This window comes from Triturus cristatus, chromosome 1_2, assembly GCF_964204655.1.
Source record: "Triturus cristatus chromosome 1_2, aTriCri1.1, whole genome shotgun sequence".
In the NCBI taxonomy this organism is placed as follows: domain Eukaryota; kingdom Metazoa; phylum Chordata; class Amphibia; order Caudata; family Salamandridae; genus Triturus; species Triturus cristatus.
The window spans coordinates 916,591,145-916,609,963 of NC_140580.1; the positions used below are offsets into that span (position 1 = coordinate 916,591,145).

Sequence of the window (18,819 nt, forward strand, 5' to 3'; positions counted from 1 at the left end):
GTTGTAGGGTGACCATGTGGAAGTGGTCTGACTGAATGTAGAGGTTTAGTGGCCTGAGGTCCAGTATGGGCCTGAGGGAGCCGTCCTTTTTTGGAATTAGGAAGTAGAGGGATTAAACCCCCGTGTCTTGATGAGGCAAGGGGACTGGTTCTATTGTGTGTTTTTGTAATAGAAAGAGAACTTCCTGCTTGAGAAGTGTTAGATGTTCTGAGGACATCTGGTGCTGTCTGGGAGGAATGTGTGGGGGTAGAAGTGAGTTCCAGGCAATAACCATACTGGATAATTTGTCTTTCCCACTTGTCTGTTGTGATGGAATTCCAGACTGGTAGGAACTGTGAAAGACGTCCCCGGACAGGAGTGGGATAATCGAAGGCAAGTGGAGGGAAGTCACTGTTAAGTGGTAGGGGAGGTGCAGTTGTTGTTGCCGCAAACTCTTCCTTTATTATGGTTGCCTCTGTATCTTCCGCAAAAGTATCCTTTGGGGGATATTTGAGTGGGGCTTTTGTAGGAGGTAGAGGGATGTACTGAACCCATGGTTTTTGAGCCAGCTCTGTAGAAATCGAAGCGAAAAGACCCTCTAGGGGAAGGGAACTGTAAGGCACCATGGACTTAGTAGTCTCAGTATCCTTCATCTTTTCTAGGGATGTTTCAACTGTAGGCCCAAATAGATGTTCCTAATCAAACAGCTGGTTTAAAATAGCCTGAACCTCCAGCTTGAATCCGGAAATCCGGAGCCAGGCGTGTCTGCGCAACAAGACAGTAATATTGATTGCACAAGATGCGGTATCAGCTGCATCCAACGCACATTTTATTGAGGTGTTGGTAATTGATTTGCCCTCCTGGACAAGATCGTTGACCTTATGCTTGTACTGGTCAGGAAGGTGTTCCATGAGCTTTTCAAGCTCGTCGTAGTGGGCTCCGTCGTATCTGGCCAGTAAGGCTTAGGCATTGGCGATACACCAGCCTGTGACGCGATATGTTTCCCTGATGTGTCAATTAATTTGGATTCTTTATCAGGGGTGGGTTGTCGCCTGTACCCAGTGAGTTTGCCCGCTTGCGTGCATTGGTTACCACAAGGGAATCCAAGGGGATATGACCTTTAATATAAATTGGGTCATTAGGAGCTGCCTTGTATTTTTTTTATCCACCCTAGGGTTGAGAACCCTGGTTCTGACTGGGTCCTTAAAAACGTCCGGAGCGTGTTTTATCAACCCTTTTAACATTGGCAGAGTGCTTGTTGTTTTTTGCGAGGGTGCGAAGGTCTCTAGCAAAAATTCTTCTTCTGGGGGGGACGGAGTGCAAGGGGACTCCATGGTATTAGGCAGTTCTGGTGATTAGTTGCGCGAATCCAGTGTTGTCATCTGGTGGTGACGGCTTAGATGGATAGACATCCGGGTTATGTGGGTCGGGCCTGTATTTTAGTCTTCCCAAGGGTCTACGTTATGTGGGATGGTATGTGAATCATCATTATCATCCCCCTGTGGATCTGTATCCCCACCTACGTCATCGTCCGTATCTGATGTGTGAGGTGAAACTATAGGTTGTGAGGAGTGTGGAGGAGAAATCAATAAGTGTGGATTAACTGGAGGAGGAGAAGAAGGAGGTGGGGAAGTGTTAGTGCCCATGTCCTATCTCTTGGGAGGCATTGAAGAATCCTCTGAAGTGTCCAGTTTCCTCTTTTTTGGAGGCTTGGCGACTAGTTTGCCTGTGTTTGGATCAATAAACAAAGTCTTTTGTTTTGGGGCCGAAAAATCGGGCTGAGTTGGCAAAATGTCCTTGTTTGGGGCTGAAGATTTTGGAACCGAGCCTTCCTTGGTTTTTTGTGCTCCGAGGCCTTTTGGTGCTCAGATGACTTTATGGAGTCAGAGGCCTTTTTTGGCTCAACAACGTTTTGGCTTCCTAAGCCTTTTTCGGCTCCTTAGATTTCTTCGGTTCCAAGTCTTTGTCCTTGGTATGCGTCGATGCCGACAGCTTCGACGTCGATGAAGAGTCTTTGCCTTGTGGCTTCGGTGCCGGGGAGGACTTCACGGCACCGGAATGAGGTTGACGCGAGCCAGAGTCGGAAGGCTTATGTATCGGTTTCAGAGGGAGGGGCGTCTTAAGTATGTGGTCAGTGTCCACTCGAGCCGGAAGGGGGAGGGTGTTACTAGGGCCTTCGCTTGGTTTTTGGGGAGATGGGTTTTGGTACTTACAGACCGCTGAGCCGGGGTGACTGTCTCCTCTTCAGCGTCTGAGTCATCCTCTTCGGAGACTTCGATATCTTCTTCGTCACCCGACTGTTCCGGCTGGAGTTCAGGATCTGCTCCGAAGACATCTGGAATCGAGCTGCTTCCGCAAGACATTTCGTGACGCCGAGCCAGATGATCACGGATGGTTTACTTCGACCTGAACGATGCACAGGCCTTGCAGTTCCTTTCTTTGTGCTCCGGGGAGAGGCAGAGATTGCACACCTCGTGCAAGTCTGTGTGTGGGAACTTAGCACCACACCCGGGGCATTTTTTAAAAGGAGTCCTTTCCATTGACTGCAGGCGTGGTCATCGCGGAGAGGCCCAACGGCCCGTGTCGATGATGGAGGTCGAGAAGTTTGTTTTGAAGATGCGCGTCGAAATGCGAAACATGATCAAGACAATACCGTTGAATGGAGAGAATTGCCCGTCGAAGGGGGATTCGAAACAGATATCGACCCAGAGCGCAGCAATGCACATTGCCGCCGATGGCGGAAAAAAACAATCTAAGGATGGAGTCAATGTCCATGCGCACTATCATCCTAGGGTGGAGTCACCTACCTCGTGACTACAAAGACTTCTTCCAGGACAAAAACAAGTGCAAACATCCGAGCCCAACACTAGATGGCGATCTATGCAAAAGTATACAATCTGCAGCTCATATGCTTTGACAATGGCATTACCAGCCGGTGGGTGTCAGTCCGGGGTGCTAACAAGCTTATCCTTAAATCTAGTACAAGACTGTAAAATGTCTGTGGTAAGAAAACTTGATATTTTCCTAAATAGCTCCACTATGATGTTTTAACACACACAAAGTCTCCCAAAAAGGTAAACTCAACACGCCCAACCACAGCAACTCTCAAGAATTTTACAGAAACTGCTGCTAGCGGGCTGCCACAATATTTTTAGGATCATGTTTAACGACAGCTTTTACAAAAATACTTTTCATACTAACACTGAACAGTACTTCAAGACGATTGAACCTTGACTTAGACTTTATACAAGTTCTTCTTTCTTCCCTACGCTGTGGAGTAATGGGGGGTAAAGTCCTAAAGCACAATGTACTTCAATAATTTACTTCACTAAGAAGATCCGAGGCACCACTAGCTCAGAAGAATCCAAAATAATAATAATAAAACAATAGTTGAAAATCTAGACTAATCAATAGAATAAGTTCTTAAAAAAGTGGAGTGTCTTATCAAGGGCATGTTGAGGGAACCATAGGACATTAAACTTTGGACCCATACAAAGTTGCTGTGAGCAGAGTCAACTGGCAACTAACTGTTCAGCTACAATGTGCAAACAAGAATGAAAAAACGACAAAACTTTCAATATGTATATATATATATATATATATATCAAAACACGGTTCGCTGGTCTCCCTGCCGCTTTCTCGGTGGCGGGCTCAATTGAGGTAGCGATCCTCATCCAAATTTCGATATGCTTTTTTCATGTATCTTAAAAAGCAATCTTGAGCCCAACTCCATAAGCGTGAATTGTTTATTTATAAAATAACAAACAAAACGCCCGACGCGTTTCGGTGCAGCCGCACCTTGGTCACGGGACCCGTGACCAAGGTGCGGCTGCACCGAAACGCGTCAGGCGTTTTGTTTGTCATTTTATAAATAAACAATTCACGCTTATGGAGTTGGGCTCAAGATTGCTTTTTAAGATACATGAAAAAGGCATATCGAAATTATATATATATATATATATATATATATATATATATATATATATATATATATATATATATATATATATATATATATATACACATATATATTAACACATATATATATATATATGTATATACACACACACACATACACACACGCATTTAACGGTGGGATCTTCAGTACACAAACATGAATGCCATTGAGGCAGTAAACTGAAAAGAGTACCAACGAGTTATCTACTTCAATTTGATATGGAAAAGGTGTGAATAAATCCCTATATAAACATAAGTTGGAGCTTTTTTGTTTTTAATCACAAAACCCACATCTGAAATTCAATTTTTTGCTTCTTATGAGCAGAATAAACAGGTCTTTGAACTCCAACAGGAAATCCATTGCATGTAGAAGCCTACCAAGGTGGGGGGAGGGGTTTAATCGCAATAGCCACGAAATATTGGCAGCAGAGAAAATAAAAAATACTTACAACGCACAATGCTGTGTTATAAATATGCAGCAGTTAGTGGAGCTACAGGAAATAAACCACAACACAAATACTGCAGTTTAAAATGTTGCAGAGAGCTAGTAGTTAAAAAAACAGCTTTCGGACAGTTAAAAATACTGATTTCAGACTATAGCATTAAAAGTTTCACAGAAGACAGATGTAGCAAAACAAAGCTTGGCAAAAAAACCTTTAGATTAACTCTTCAATCTAACAATGGAACAAAAGCAGAAAACTAAACAAAATTACAATACAGCAAAACACTAGCATTTGCCCCACACAAACGTAACAGAGGCGCAAAAGAGATTCTTAAGGGAACATCTACTATCTTATGGTAATACGTGATCTCAGAGAGACCAAGTAAAACATCAAAGTAATAGGATAATATGCAGGAGACAGCAATGTCAACCACCAACTGGCGATTAAATAAAAATGTACTAATGAAAAGAACTCCCAAAATAAATACTTTACATCAGGGACAAATGGCCCTTCCGTCAAGTGGTCATAGAGGATGGGGTTTTCATCCTGAAGGAAAAGGAGGAACCTGCACATGACAAAGAGAAAACACTTCAGCCTTTTCACAACATGGCCATCTAAGAAAAAGACTCTCTTTCATGGTCTTCCAAGGAAAGGTCTTTTCTCTAAGGGTCACAAAGTGGGGACTTTTCCTCCCAGGATTATCTAAGCGAAAGACCTCTAACAACACTTCTGCATGGCTATTTCAGAGAGATGGTCACTGCTCCAAAAAGTCATGAATACTTGAAATCATCTAAGGAAGGTGTCTTACGCTACAGTAAGACCTTCATTGAAAAAACATACCAGGCCCAATACGAAGGTCGAAACGGGTCGGTGTATCTACTGGTGTGGCCAGGAGTTATCATCAACTTTAAAGATCACAATTTAATTCATGTAATATTGGAGATGAGAACTAGGACATCACCGGCAAACAATTAAAGTGTCCCGACCACCACAACAAAGGGCAAAGCAGTACCATTTGGACTGTGCAGTAGAGGGTCAGAATATGTTATAACCCCACAAATATTATTCGTAGGGCTACACGTTATCTTCATGTTTTAAAACATATGTTTAAGTATTATTTCAATGTAATATTTCAGTTTGTTTGTTTCTTGGTTGATTGATTTAATTATACTGTATGTACACATTAGTGGTTAAAGTTGTGTACATCCTGGTTTCATTTAAATATATGTCATTGTTTATATGTTCATCAATGAAAAACAATATTAGATATACATAATCCCTTGTTTCCACTAGAATCTTTGGGTACACAGTTAAATTTGTGGATATGACTTATGATATATTGAATTTAGGTGAGCCCTCAGAAGAAGACCGTCACTGGTCTATACCCGAACCTCAAATTACCCCCATAAAAATCTGGACACCGCTGGCCATCCAACTCCACTCATTGACTCTGGCACACTCCCTTAGGGCCTGTAATGGGAGAACAAAATCTGACCAACCGGCCCAGCATACATTTAATAGGGAAGGCCAATCATCTCTGACCGACTATATCCTAGTGGAAACTAAATCCTGGGACAAGGTCCTTGACTTCCAGGTACTTGAGAGACAGGACAGTGACCACAATGCTCTGGTACTGTCCTTGAACCCAGAGAGCATGGGCATCTCTATCCCTCTATCTCTGCCTAGTGTGGGGGATAACCAACTGTTGCTCTCAAATAACAGACGCAGGGTTAGGTGGTGCCATATACAACAATCGCCAACAAAGTTGGATAAAGTATATGAGCTGGCGATACCTCTGATAGAGGAAATGGGGGGACTATGCCAGATAGAGGTCTGCTATGGGACCCAGAAGAGGGCAGCTGAAATTCATGAGCAGCTAGCTGCTAGACTGATTGAGATAGTCTCCCCAACTGCAACACGTATAGGAGTTAAACTTAACACCAACTCCTGGTTTAATAACACCTGCCGCAAAGCAAAGAAGAAAAATAGGGAAACGGAGAAGTGGGAGGCACTTAGGATTGCCCTGAACGATAGAGACTTGAAATTATTTGGGGCTCTAGTAAGTGTGGGAAACAAGGAAGGAAAATCGGCCCGGGAGCCCAATATACCGCCAGAAGCCTGGGAGAGGCATTTTGAGGCCCTTTATGCTGGGGAGGAATTGGTGGGTGCCAATATAGCCTTTTTGGATTCTCTACATGAGCCTTACCCAGAAGGGTTGTGCGATATTACTTTGACCGAAGTTTGGAATGCTATTAACAGACTACCCCCTAACAAAGCCCCCGGCCTAGATAAACTTCCAGGGGAGCTTTTTCATATCGAACCAAAAATTTGGACTCCCTATGTGCTTTATTTAATGCCATCATGAGGGGTATGGCCCCGCCTGATTCCTGGTGTGGGGCCAAGATTGTTCCCATCCATAAAAAAGGTTGCCCACTTCTACCGTCAAATTATAGACCCGTCAGCCTTATTGATATTTCACAAAAACTGATGGGCAGGGTCCTTCTTGATCGCATCCAAAGCTGGATAGAGGAGGAAGGAATCCTGAGCCCCTACCAAGCCGGCTTCAGATCAAACACCTCAACTGTGGACCAGATATTTAGGCTTCAATTGCTGTTCTGGAAAACAGCTAAGATGGAGGGTGGCAGCCTCTATCTTATTTTTGTTGATCTGAAGTCGGCTTTCGGTCTGGTTCCTAGGGGGAAACTCTGGAAAGTTTTAAACGACCTTGGGATTCCGCCCTATCTCCTTAAAGTCCTGGTGAGGCTACATATAGGGACCTATGCGCAAGTAAGAAGCAGGAAACATGGGAAATGATCTGCGCGCTTTCCTGTTAAAAAGGGGGTACGCCAGGGATGTGTCCTTGCCCCAACCCTATTTTGTCTTTATGCCAATGTGCTCATTGACCATCTTAATTACATTAAGGAAAATGATGCCCCGAAATTGGGTCTGGGGAAGATACCCGCGCTGATATTTGCGGATGACACCCTGTTGCTGTCTAAAACTCCATCAGGCAGCCAACGCATTTTGGATGGATTTGCCGAGTTTTGTATTAAGCGGGGCTTGGAGATCAATCTAACCAAGACAAAATACATGATCTTCAACCACCCCAAAATTATTCGGCCAAGTCCCTCTCTTGACGGTACACCCCTGGAAAGGGTGAGGACATTTGATTACTTAGGTATTACCTTATCAGAAGATTTTACATGGGAACCCCAAATGGTTAAGGCCAGACTCAAATTATCACAGACGGTAGGTGGGATAATGAAATTCCATAGGTCAACCACATATAGGTCAGTGGCACCTGCAGTAGAAATATATAAAGCCCAGGCAAGAGGGGCTGCTCTATATGGGGCTGAAATGTGGGGACATATGTCTGCTGCCAACCTCGCAAAAATTGAGAACAATTTTATGAGACAGATTGTAGGTCTCCCACCCAGTACCCCTTTAGTTCCCCTTCGTATGGACTTGGGCTTGTTGCCCATAAATGAAGAAATTGCCCTGAGGCCCATTACATTTTGGCGTAGGGTGTGGGCGACCCCAGAACATTCCGCCTACAGAGACGAGCTGTGGGAGATCCTTACCATTAAAACCACAAAAAAAGATTCCGTGGTTACTGTATATCAAGGATCTCTTGGCTAGGCTTGGTAGGCTGGATCTCTGGCTAACCTGAGAGTTATCATGCCGATCAACATCTAGACAAGATCTAGTGCACCTCTATAGACAGGTTAACTTGCTGGCCATCCAGGGAAGTGCCATCGGGGGTTCGATGACTGCTGAGTTTTTGTTAGTTAAGGCTGAATATAGGACAGAAGAGTTCCTGGACTTGATTTATCCCTTGCAGGCCAGGAAACTCTATATGCAATTTAGAGTGGGGAACCTCCCCCTAAACGCCCTTAATAGCAAATGGGCACTAGAGAATAAGAGGACCTGTCCTGCATGCACCCATAGGGAAGAGTCTGAAATACATGTATTATTTTTTTGCCCGGCATACACCTTCCCACGCAAATGCTGGATAATACCAATATGTCGTAATCTTGGGTTTAGGCTACATTTAGAGGCCTTTAGGATACTAAAACACGATACCCATTCCCCAATAGTTTTTGCTGTCTCTCGATTTTTAAATTCGATGTGGTAGTACGCAGGGGCCTCATAAAGTGACATGTGAACCTCTGTGTACACTGCGTAAATTTTTAATTTTGATCTAGGCTTTAACTTTGAGTGTTTTTATCCGATTTTATGATACTTTTTAATTTTGAGCCATTTTCTGTTCTTAAGACCTATATGTTGAATATAATATGTCCCTTTGACATGTGATGAATTAGCTAAATGAGGCTCTTTTTACATCGTAGATATAGCAAGGGCACGTCTTATAAATGATGGATTCTCTGCATAGTCCATCTTGCAGTATCTTTAGATTCATGTAGTCCTTGGCGTCTGATCGTCTATGTATACTACAAAGAGATTTTGACAGCATTCACATTTGTATAAATCTTTCTGTAATGATTTTTATAATTAATGATCATGTTTATGGATAATCAAAATCTACACTATTTTTTATGCAACTGGCGGCAGTCTCTGCTTGTTTGTAGTGAAACTGTACATTGTAGTATTTTTCTATTCTGTGCTTTTATGGTCTTTGACCGAAATAAAGTTATTTAAGTAAGTAAGATGTATTCAGTGTACAGTGGATTAGATCCTTTAAATAATTCACCAGTCGCCATTTATTGACGCTCCGAGAAATAATCGTGAGACTTTTTCTCAGTGAATTGATTTAAGATTGATGAATTAGGGATACCTTCCGAAATTGAGTTGCTCTACAGTAAGAGCACAGGGACGTCCAGCACAAGCTTATTTCAGGATGAAGGATTCAAATCTGGATTGTCGGAAAAACAGTAGCCCACCTAAGGGTTAGGTACAAGAGAAGAGCCTTCTCCAAGGGGTTGGCGACAACGGCGGAAACACTAACTGGATTTCTAGGGAAAGGGATTTTTCTACTTCTATGGTTGTTTCTAATGAATGGTTTCTCAGTTCCCAGCTTCGGAGCAAGGGGCTGTCATACCAAATTATCAAAAGAGGGAGAAATCGATCCATTCCACGCTTATTTAAGCAAGATGCTTTGTCCCCTGTGTGTCTCAGGAAAGGGTTTCTTGCATTTAGTCATCTCGTAGGAGATTCTCGCGGAGTCGAACTATTAAGGACAACTTGTAAACCACAAATACAACTTGTTTTGTGCAAACCTTTTATGAGCCAATATCCAGTCAAGTGAATTATGTGTGGCAAAACATTCTGACAGGAGCAAACGAAACAAATTGGGGATTGATCTATTACAGTTGCTCAGCATGTTTTAGTACAAAATTATTCTGGAGGGGAAAATACTCAGGAAATATCACTGCAAAAAAAATTCATATATTACACACGACTCAGAACTAGGCACTATGCTGAGACCACAGGCGTGATTTTCCTAATGAATATGCAATATGCACCCTGCCCCTGGAATCAATATACAGACTCTGCGCTTACACATCTATGAAGTGTTGTTTTCCATTCCTAGCATTCATACGGTCTCAATTTTATGATTCACAAAATTACTTTTGCAAAATTAAAAGTCGTAATTCTTGCAACTTTTATTTACTAAGGTGCCATATTAGAGTGTACAGTCACAAATCTAGAATAAAGTGGTGTATTAAAGCATGCACTCAATTAGCTCCTCATCCTTTGAGCAATATAGGACTAAAGACTGCCAAAGTATAGAGGGCGGTGAACAAAAGGGCGGTGAACAAAACTTAGTCTGCATCCTTTTGTGTTTGGGAAGTTCTGCACAAATATTTTTTTTAAAAGCCTAGGGGTCCATCAAATTAGTCTAAAAAGTTCTCTGTTATGCATGCAGCAGCACAATGATTCTTCCCAAGTAAAATTTCAGCTGTTCTAATGCCCGAATGTTGCAGGGCTAGGTTGGTTAACATTCGGTAGTTAAAACAGCCAGATATGTGAAGGGTAAAACAAAGCCATTAGTGAGATGAGAACAATTCCTTCACAACACAAAATATACCGAAAATGTATCAATTTTTATAACGTTTGACATGTACTTGGAAGTGTGGATGCTTAAAATGTTTTGAATTAAATTTATAAACAGTGCTTGAAATGGTAATATAGAAGTGCCGGTACTCCTTGTCTCAGAGTCCCTTTGTGCTGCTGAGAAGTTACGGTATTCTCCCATTAAAAGCATTGGAGCAGTGCTGAGACGTGCTGCCACTATCCATTCCAAATTTAGAAGTGTAGATACTGCATACCTGATAGCACCTGCACATTGAAAGCACTGGTTACAAAAATGAGTGAGCCCGTTTGTAGAAAATTTAGATCACTCTGACGGTGAAAGAATATTTTTCCAGTATCTTGGACCGGGAGATTAGGAATAAAGTAGTTGCTGCAGCTAGATGTGGAACTTTCACTGACGGTGGTCATGTTGAATTTGGAGAGCAGGGTCTTCATACAAGACTCTGGAGCCCCTCAAGTAGAAGGTAAGTTCGTAATTTCATCTTAGGCCAACAGAGTACAGCAATAGTACATAGGTTCTTGTCTGGGCTCTATTCTGCAACAAGCTGTCCCTATGTCCTAGTTCCCACTCCAGACCATGCACAAACCAACCTGAGACATACAGGTATTGTGGAAAAATGAGCTACTATACATTTCCCTTTCTTAAAAACAAAAGGACAAACAGCCATTCTTTTGCACAGAGAGTACAAAGACAACCGTTCTTAATCACTCAATCGCCATCATGTCTAGCTCACACATGTATAGACAAAAAAGCAACAAATAATAGTCACAGAAACTGCAACTGTTGAGACAAGAGGGTCCTCCACACCACAAACAAAAGGAGTCAGCAACTAGACAACTAGGTTGTGACTACCACTGCACAATGATCACGGACGTGCAAATCTTGTGACCTCTTCGGACACGAGGCCCTACTACCACATCTGCACTCTTATGACGACACCATAAAACATTTATTGATGCATGACATGTATTTATTGATGCTCAATCACAAGATAGCCAGGGCATGAAACCTGCCGACTTTCTTCAAAGAGTGTCTCCATCATCCCCAAGTTTACACATTCAAGGCACAAACTAAAAAAAGCAAAGTTCAACCATATAATTCCTTAAATAAAATCTAATTTGACCAGATACCCAAAACAAAACCCGTCCTCACAACATAATTAATAAACAAAGTCCCCAAACTTCGATATCACCTTAAACTACGCAGCTGAGAATGACACAACAAACTCACACTTTATCCATCTTCCACAAGGAACATACGACCCCAGAAGAAGAAGAAAGCACTCCACCACACACAAAAGTGCAGCCCATCACGGCAACACACCCACCCTCGAGTTGCATTAGTGCCCAGACCAATATGACCAATAGACAGGCTGAAGAAAGCAGTATGGGACAGATTTACTTATCTTTCACACAACACAGAAAGACATGCTGGATTGTTTTATGTTTAGGAAGGGACCCGTTCCTGCACAAAAACTATCTTTAGATCCGTATTCCTCTTTCTCTCATGGAAGGAGAAAGTAACAAGGAGAAAAAAGTATTTTTCCTTGGTACGGGTCTGCCTGGTAGATGTATCATGTTTGGAGCAAACCGAAGTTTACAAGTCTTTGTAAATCTTTGCTTTGTCAAAATACATGGGTGGATGCATGGAACATCTGCCTACCTAATGCAAAGTAACGCAAGGCAGCAATATGCGCTGTCTTGTGTTACTTTGTATTTGCTAAACCATGCAAATCAACTTTGTATGGTTTAGCAAATGCCAAAAAGGATTTTGCATCGGGCTGCTCCACAAAAGTGACGCAACCCAGACACAAAAGTTTAGTAAATCCGGACATTAACCCCTTGTGTGCCCCGCCCTTTCCCCGCCCTGTGCCGGGCGTTGAATTAGCGGGCGGGGTTCATGACGAGATAGTCTCGTCATGGGCACAGCGCAACCGCGGCCCATGACGAGACCATCTCGTCATGGGCACTCAAGGGGTTAATCTGAACACAGTACCGCAAAAGAAAAAAATCTGAAAATGAGGACGTCTTCTAACACAAATGATGACTGCCACCAGCAGACACATACTGAAAAATTTACAAAACACAACAAACACCAGAGCAGTCTGGTAATACAAGTGACACAAACCACATCAACAGGTTAATAAATACTTCACTGTATCACACTAGAGCTAGATCAAACACTACCATTCAAACACAACACTGACTGACTCCATTACATGCAAACTAAATAAAACGCACCACATACAAGAACAAGTGTACTCTGCCTGCTGTACCACCCTTCTGTCAAATTTCCCCATTTGTAAAGTGACTGATGGCAAAACACAAAGGCGAAACATGTGGCTATTCACCTACAACACAGTGGTACTAGACTTCGCTACATTTTCAATCTACGGGTACTTCCCCATAAACCTCTTGCAATATGTCACTTCTCTTCTTCCATATCGCACACCATGGGGTACTCCATCATGCAACTATTCACAACAGGTACTAACTACTACAAGTCCCCACACTTTCACTCCATAGGAGACGTCCTTGGCAACCTCACAAAAAGCTAATACTCTTCTACAAATCAGCACACCATGGGTCCCCCCCATGCAACTTCTCACAGAAAGAATACTACTCTTCCTCATCCGTACACACTATACAGTACTCCCTGCATGCTACTTCTAGCAATAGGGTACTGTTCTTTCCCCAGATCACAGCAACACACAAGTGAACTACATATGTATCTTTCGCTATGGGGTACAACTCTTTCCCACATCTGCAATACTATGACATGCACAACCAGCACATATCTACAAAACAGCACACAGATTGGTCCTAAACACTCTTCCCCACACTGCTAACTAGACTGCATCATACCAAAACATACAGAGGGCAAAAGTAAATGCTCACAGTATGGTCTTAAAATAACCTACAGGTGGATAATTTGAATGTGCCCCACCAGGCTTGCATTATTAAGCACTCAGCACACCACAGCCATTACCATAAACTAAAATTCCCAAACAGAAGATAACTTACAAAGAAATCTACTAAGTAGACACATGCATTACCAAGAATATGCAACATGTCAATACACAAGAGTCGCCAATCAAACTGTTTCAAAACAAGGCACTTTTCTTAACAGCCAAATAGAATAATACACAGTCTATGAATTCCAAATAACCCGTTGAATAATTAACTGACTTATATTTTAACATTACAATTGGACAAATGCCAGGTAGGTGATGGTCTTACTTCAGGATACCGCATATCCTCTAGCAATACACTCTCATTGCTATCGCCAATGTCCTTTAAGTCAGTCCTACTTCTCTTTCTAAACTAACCGGGAGGCCTTGGGTAGTCTCTTTAATGTCTCCAGACCCATCACAAAACAAAAACATAATGCTACTCTCCTTCGTGTAGTTCAAGTGTACATAATCAGCACCTCCACTCTGATACCTAGTTTTGAAATCCAGGACATTGGAGCAAGCTGCACTGTTATGGTTCCAATCACGAGACTCTCCTCTTCGAGAGTGATAAGAGAGTCCCCATTTACCTGTTGCTGCACAGTTTCACAAAATATGCAAAATGCACATAAGACTCTCCAAAGGGGTCTATCTTATGCTACAGTCAACTTCTTGCCAGGCAGCCTCAATTGACACCATTTGAGAGTGGGTGGCCCGAAACTAGTCCTCCATGGTCACAGGGACATCCTCCTCCTGACAGGTCTGCACCCCTGCCAGTAATGGCTCCCAACTGCCACCAGAGTCTTGCTGCATTTTCACACAGGTCCTTAACTCATCGCCTAAATGCTGGAATTGGAGGGTCTTCATACAAGAGACTGGAATCACTCTGGTAGGAATATTTCCTTTCTTATTCAAAGTGCCCTTATCTCCTAGCTTCCACTCCAGACCATACACCAAGATTATTATATTGCATCATTCATTCATCATTACAGACACCAGCTGAGCCATACAGGAAATGGGGACACAGGATACTACGCACTTAGAATTTGCGAATTAGAGTTACAGAAAGAGTTGGCCCTTATACAATGCTTGAAGAATAGCGAGACCACACTCTGCAATGATGGAAATAATGTTCATTTTCCACCATAACAGTTCCCATAACAGTTCACAAGCTCCCGAACGGCGAGGTGCAGCAACAAGACCCAGAACTACAACTGACGGTGGTCAGAAGCACTATGCAAGTCACAGAGCCATAAAACATTCTACAGGCTTTAAAGGGAAAATATTGAATTTAATTAAACTGACACACTTTATAACAGTAATGGAGCTGTAAGACCAAGTGCCCACACATTTGTTAACCAAACACATCGGAATGAAAAATGAAACTAGACAATCACTCAGATCAAATAAGCACCTGGACAAAGGCACTTACCAGTTTGAAGTCCTGGATGCTACATATGAAGTATGGCATGTTGGGCCTTCGAGACTCAATATAAACACAGTCTGAAAAAGAACAAACGGATGGTTTTCAAGCGTTAATTAAGTTTTGTGACGGAAAGAACTGAATTTTCAAATGAAATACTGCTGCACACTAGCTAGAATGAAACCGAACACGCAATTGAAATAAACTGCGCAGTTAAAATAAACAAATGTACTTTAGTTGATATATCAAGTACCCATGAACAAGGTAATGTCTTAGAAAAACACTGACTTATAATCCATATAGGATAGAAAGCAAAGAATCAGAAATGTCTGCATTCGACCATACTTTGTCCAGAAAAAGATGCACGTAGTTGTGTTTTGAAGCGGGTATTTCCGAAGTGTACACCTCGCAAATACCACAGGGCTGCCCAAGGGCTTGAGGTCAAGGTGAAAATTGGTACAGCAAGCTTGAATAAACATACTGGAACTTTTTGTTTCTGTTCTAGTCCATTAATCAAATCCTGAATAAGCAGACAGTAATTGCTATCCATAAAATCTAAAAGCATACATATACCCTGTCCACAAACGGTCCACAACAACACTCCGCGTTGGTTTACAGTCTGTCCCACTTCACGATTACCCTTTTCCAGGCCCCATTAAAAACTCAAAGTTGTGCCCAAGCGTTTTAGTAAGGCAAAGTAAATAAATCAGTTCGCAACCTCTTTTGTATCGAAGAGTGTTCCCCCACTCCCACCTGCGCCCTTTGCCACCTCCACTCGAGTAGCTCGGGCAAAAAGGAACTGATGGCAGCGCAGTAACTCTACCCTCTTATGTTGTCTTAAATTTGAAACAGTGTGCCTCCATTTCGACTTGGGCTTTCACAAGCAAAGATAACTCTGTGCTACAGAAAAGGACTACGAAACTTTGGCAGCTATCCTCCAGTACTCTTGGGCTTCAGCAACAACGCTATACCTTGCAAACTTAGGTTTTCCCATTAGCGCACACGTCATACTGCCTTCAACCAGAATAATGAATATTATTTTTGTTGCAGAGAGATATCGATATTTTAAAATATTTTTACAGCCATTTGTTTAAATCATATACAAATAAATGATTAAAAACATTACACTAACATTTCATCATTCATAATAATGAACAACTGCTCTTGTTGAACGTTGGCCTTCCACTGGGTGTGCGACTGATTACTGCTCGTGTTATTCAAGGAAGCCGCTTTCAACCCTGTTGTAAAAGGGCATAGGTACATATCCTTGCAACGCTTCTGGGTACACTCTGTTTTTTGTGTTTGCTAATTCAAATTGTGGGCTTGCCCTACCTAGGAGAGGAGACTGTAGAGGGAGGGAGGTGTAAACAGAGAGTGAAAATCATGCACATTCCTGACAAGAGTTGGGCTAACCAGGTGGTATATGGCTGCTACCCAGTAGTTAGCAGTAGGGGATGGTGAGCTGTTTCTAGCTCTTGTACTTCCTTTGTTTTCTTTTCTAGTAGCAAGACATCCTTATTTTTCTCAGGTATATGTTGCTACTTGTTACCGTTTTCAGAATACATTTGCCATCTTCTGCTGTTCGTAATACTCTCCGAGGGCTATAGGGAATTTCTCTGTCATATCACCATTAAACTCTCCATAAAACATACTCCTTTGTGTCAATGACTATCTTCAATTTCCCCAGGGGAGAAAACTAGTATTGGCTCATTTTCACGTAAAGTCCTCTTCACCCACTCACACGCCTTTCATCTCACTTCGATCTCTGATTGAACACTAGGAAAAAAGCCGAAGCAATTTGTACGTCTTTTTTTATGTAGTTTATAATATTATACATCCGGTCTCTTTTTCACAATTACAAAATGGAGTGGCCTCCATTTGACTGTGCGGTGTAGTCACACTTTCACCTTGGTGATGAAATGCATCTCGAGCTGACAGGAGGAAGCCGTAGCATTTCCATGGTCCAACCAATCACTTATCTGTCAGGGTTTCTTGTTCATTACTTGTGTACATTCCTGGAATGCAAATATTGGCAGCAATAATTATAGATTCACTTATAGCATCAGCTCATATAAGCTCAATAGCAAAGTGTTTTGGAGTACAATTAATGGTCTAACCAAGGGACAGACTCGCCATCGAAATGCAGGCATTTCAGAGGAAACCTGGAAGCGCACGTTTGATAAATATATTCCCTCCCCAGCATTTGTGAGAAGACAGACGTCAACCGATCACAGCAGATCCAAGAGAAGAAATGACGAAAGCATTCCCCTCCAGGAAACCAGATGCCTCACCCAAAACAAAATATAATGTGATGGTCCCAATACTATTACATCAAAACAGTGTAAATGAAAACAATAAAATTGTATCAAAAACAATGAATCAAAAAGGAGAGTTAAATGGTGCTCAAGTGTCATTTAATCACACTAAGCACCGGATGCAAATTTTAAGAAAACATTTTACAGAAAACATTAAAAAACATCGTTGGTGTGCCCAACTAAGTGGAAGGGGAGGAAGGAAAGTGACTTAAGTGAGGTAGTGAGGCAAGTGAAACAAAACTATAGGGTATCACAATCAAATTGTTAGGCATGCTATTCAATGCCACACATTCCTAACAGTCCATATCAGATAGATTCCAATCATTTACGTAGCCATGTACAGTAGAAAATCACAGTGCTGCATGCACTGTTGGTGATACTGGCATCAGTAACGTGTCGATGTTTCGACCCCTGAAACTATGTAGGTTTGTTCTAATCCTTACTGGCGGGGTCTTCCTCAATACTGCTAGGAAAGCCGTGGCCAAACCATCGGTCAAGAAGTGAGAACAATCACGGGTTACTTCAAAGATTAGATTTTATTTTTCCTCATTGGTCAATCGTCCCTTCATTTTATGAGGGACGATTGACCAACGAGGAAAAATAGAATCTAATCTTTGAAGTAAACCGTGACTGTTCTCAATTCTTGACCGATGGTTTGGCCACAGCTTTCCTAGCAGTATTAACACGGTTTTGGAGAAATAATATGGATTTCATCCCCCTTCTTTGAGTGCTCTTCACTCTCTCCCTCATCCTACATTTATCGGAGCCTCCGAAGCCCCATCGTCCTTGACGAAACGTTGCGCCTACAAGGCCTCTCCTTTATCAGATACGGTGCCCCTCTCCCTTCACTTTCACATCTGTCCGGAGGAAGATCCCGACAGTAAGGATTAGAAAAAACCTACATAGTTTCAGGGGTCGAAAGGGCGACACGTTACTGATGCCAATATCACCAACAGCGCATGCCGCACTGTGATTTTCTACTGTACATGGCTACGTAAATGACTGTAATCTATCTGATATGGACTGTGTTAGGAATGTGTGGCACTGAATAGCATGCCTACCAATTTGATTGTGATACCCTCTGGTTTTGTTTGTCACTTGCCTCACTAAAGTCAATTTCCTTCCTCCCCTTCCACTTAGTTGGGCACATCAAATTTGTTTTTTAATGTTTTCTGTAAAATGTTTCCTTAAAATTTGCATCAGGTGCTTAGTGTGAATAAATAACACTTGGGCACCATTTAACTCTCCTTTTTGATTAATTGTTTTTGATACAATTTTATTGTTTTCATTTACACTGTTTTGATGTAACAGTACTGGGACCATCACGTTCTATACTGTTCTACACCCAGGTCCCAGTGATTTTGGGTATACCCATCTCTATAACGTTGAACCAAAACAAAGCCAGCGTAACGAGGGGTCTACTGTGGAGCTAAAAACAGAAAAGTACAGGACCCAACAGATTGGCAAACGCATTATTGAAGCAAAATATGGGCTTTTGGTCCAAGTACCAAGCACCTCTTTTTAATCACATTTATTTCAGTTACAGCGTAACAACCAACGTCTTGGAAGGGGAACATTTTCCACCCAATATACAAAAATTAAAGTCACATGTCGCCATGCAATTACAGGCTGATAGCTCTAATAGACGTGGACGCTAAACTCTATGCCGCTTTTATCTTACAAGATCTACAAGACTG

General features: G+C 42.1%; 1 protein-coding gene across 18 annotated transcripts in view; it reads right to left on the bottom strand.

The window, feature by feature from the left end:
- The window catches only part of RERE (arginine-glutamic acid dipeptide repeats), a 1,190,399-nt gene that overhangs the window by 705,340 nt on the left and 466,240 nt on the right, over positions 1 to 18,819 (bottom strand). For all 18 annotated transcript variants that reach the window (XM_085609712.1, XM_085609701.1, XM_085609709.1 and 15 more), the window contains exon 3: positions 14,817 to 14,887. In XM_085609712.1, coding sequence (XP_085465838.1) covers positions 14,817 to 14,887 — 71 coding nt within the window. The remainder of the gene's footprint in view (positions 1 to 14,816; positions 14,888 to 18,819) is intronic.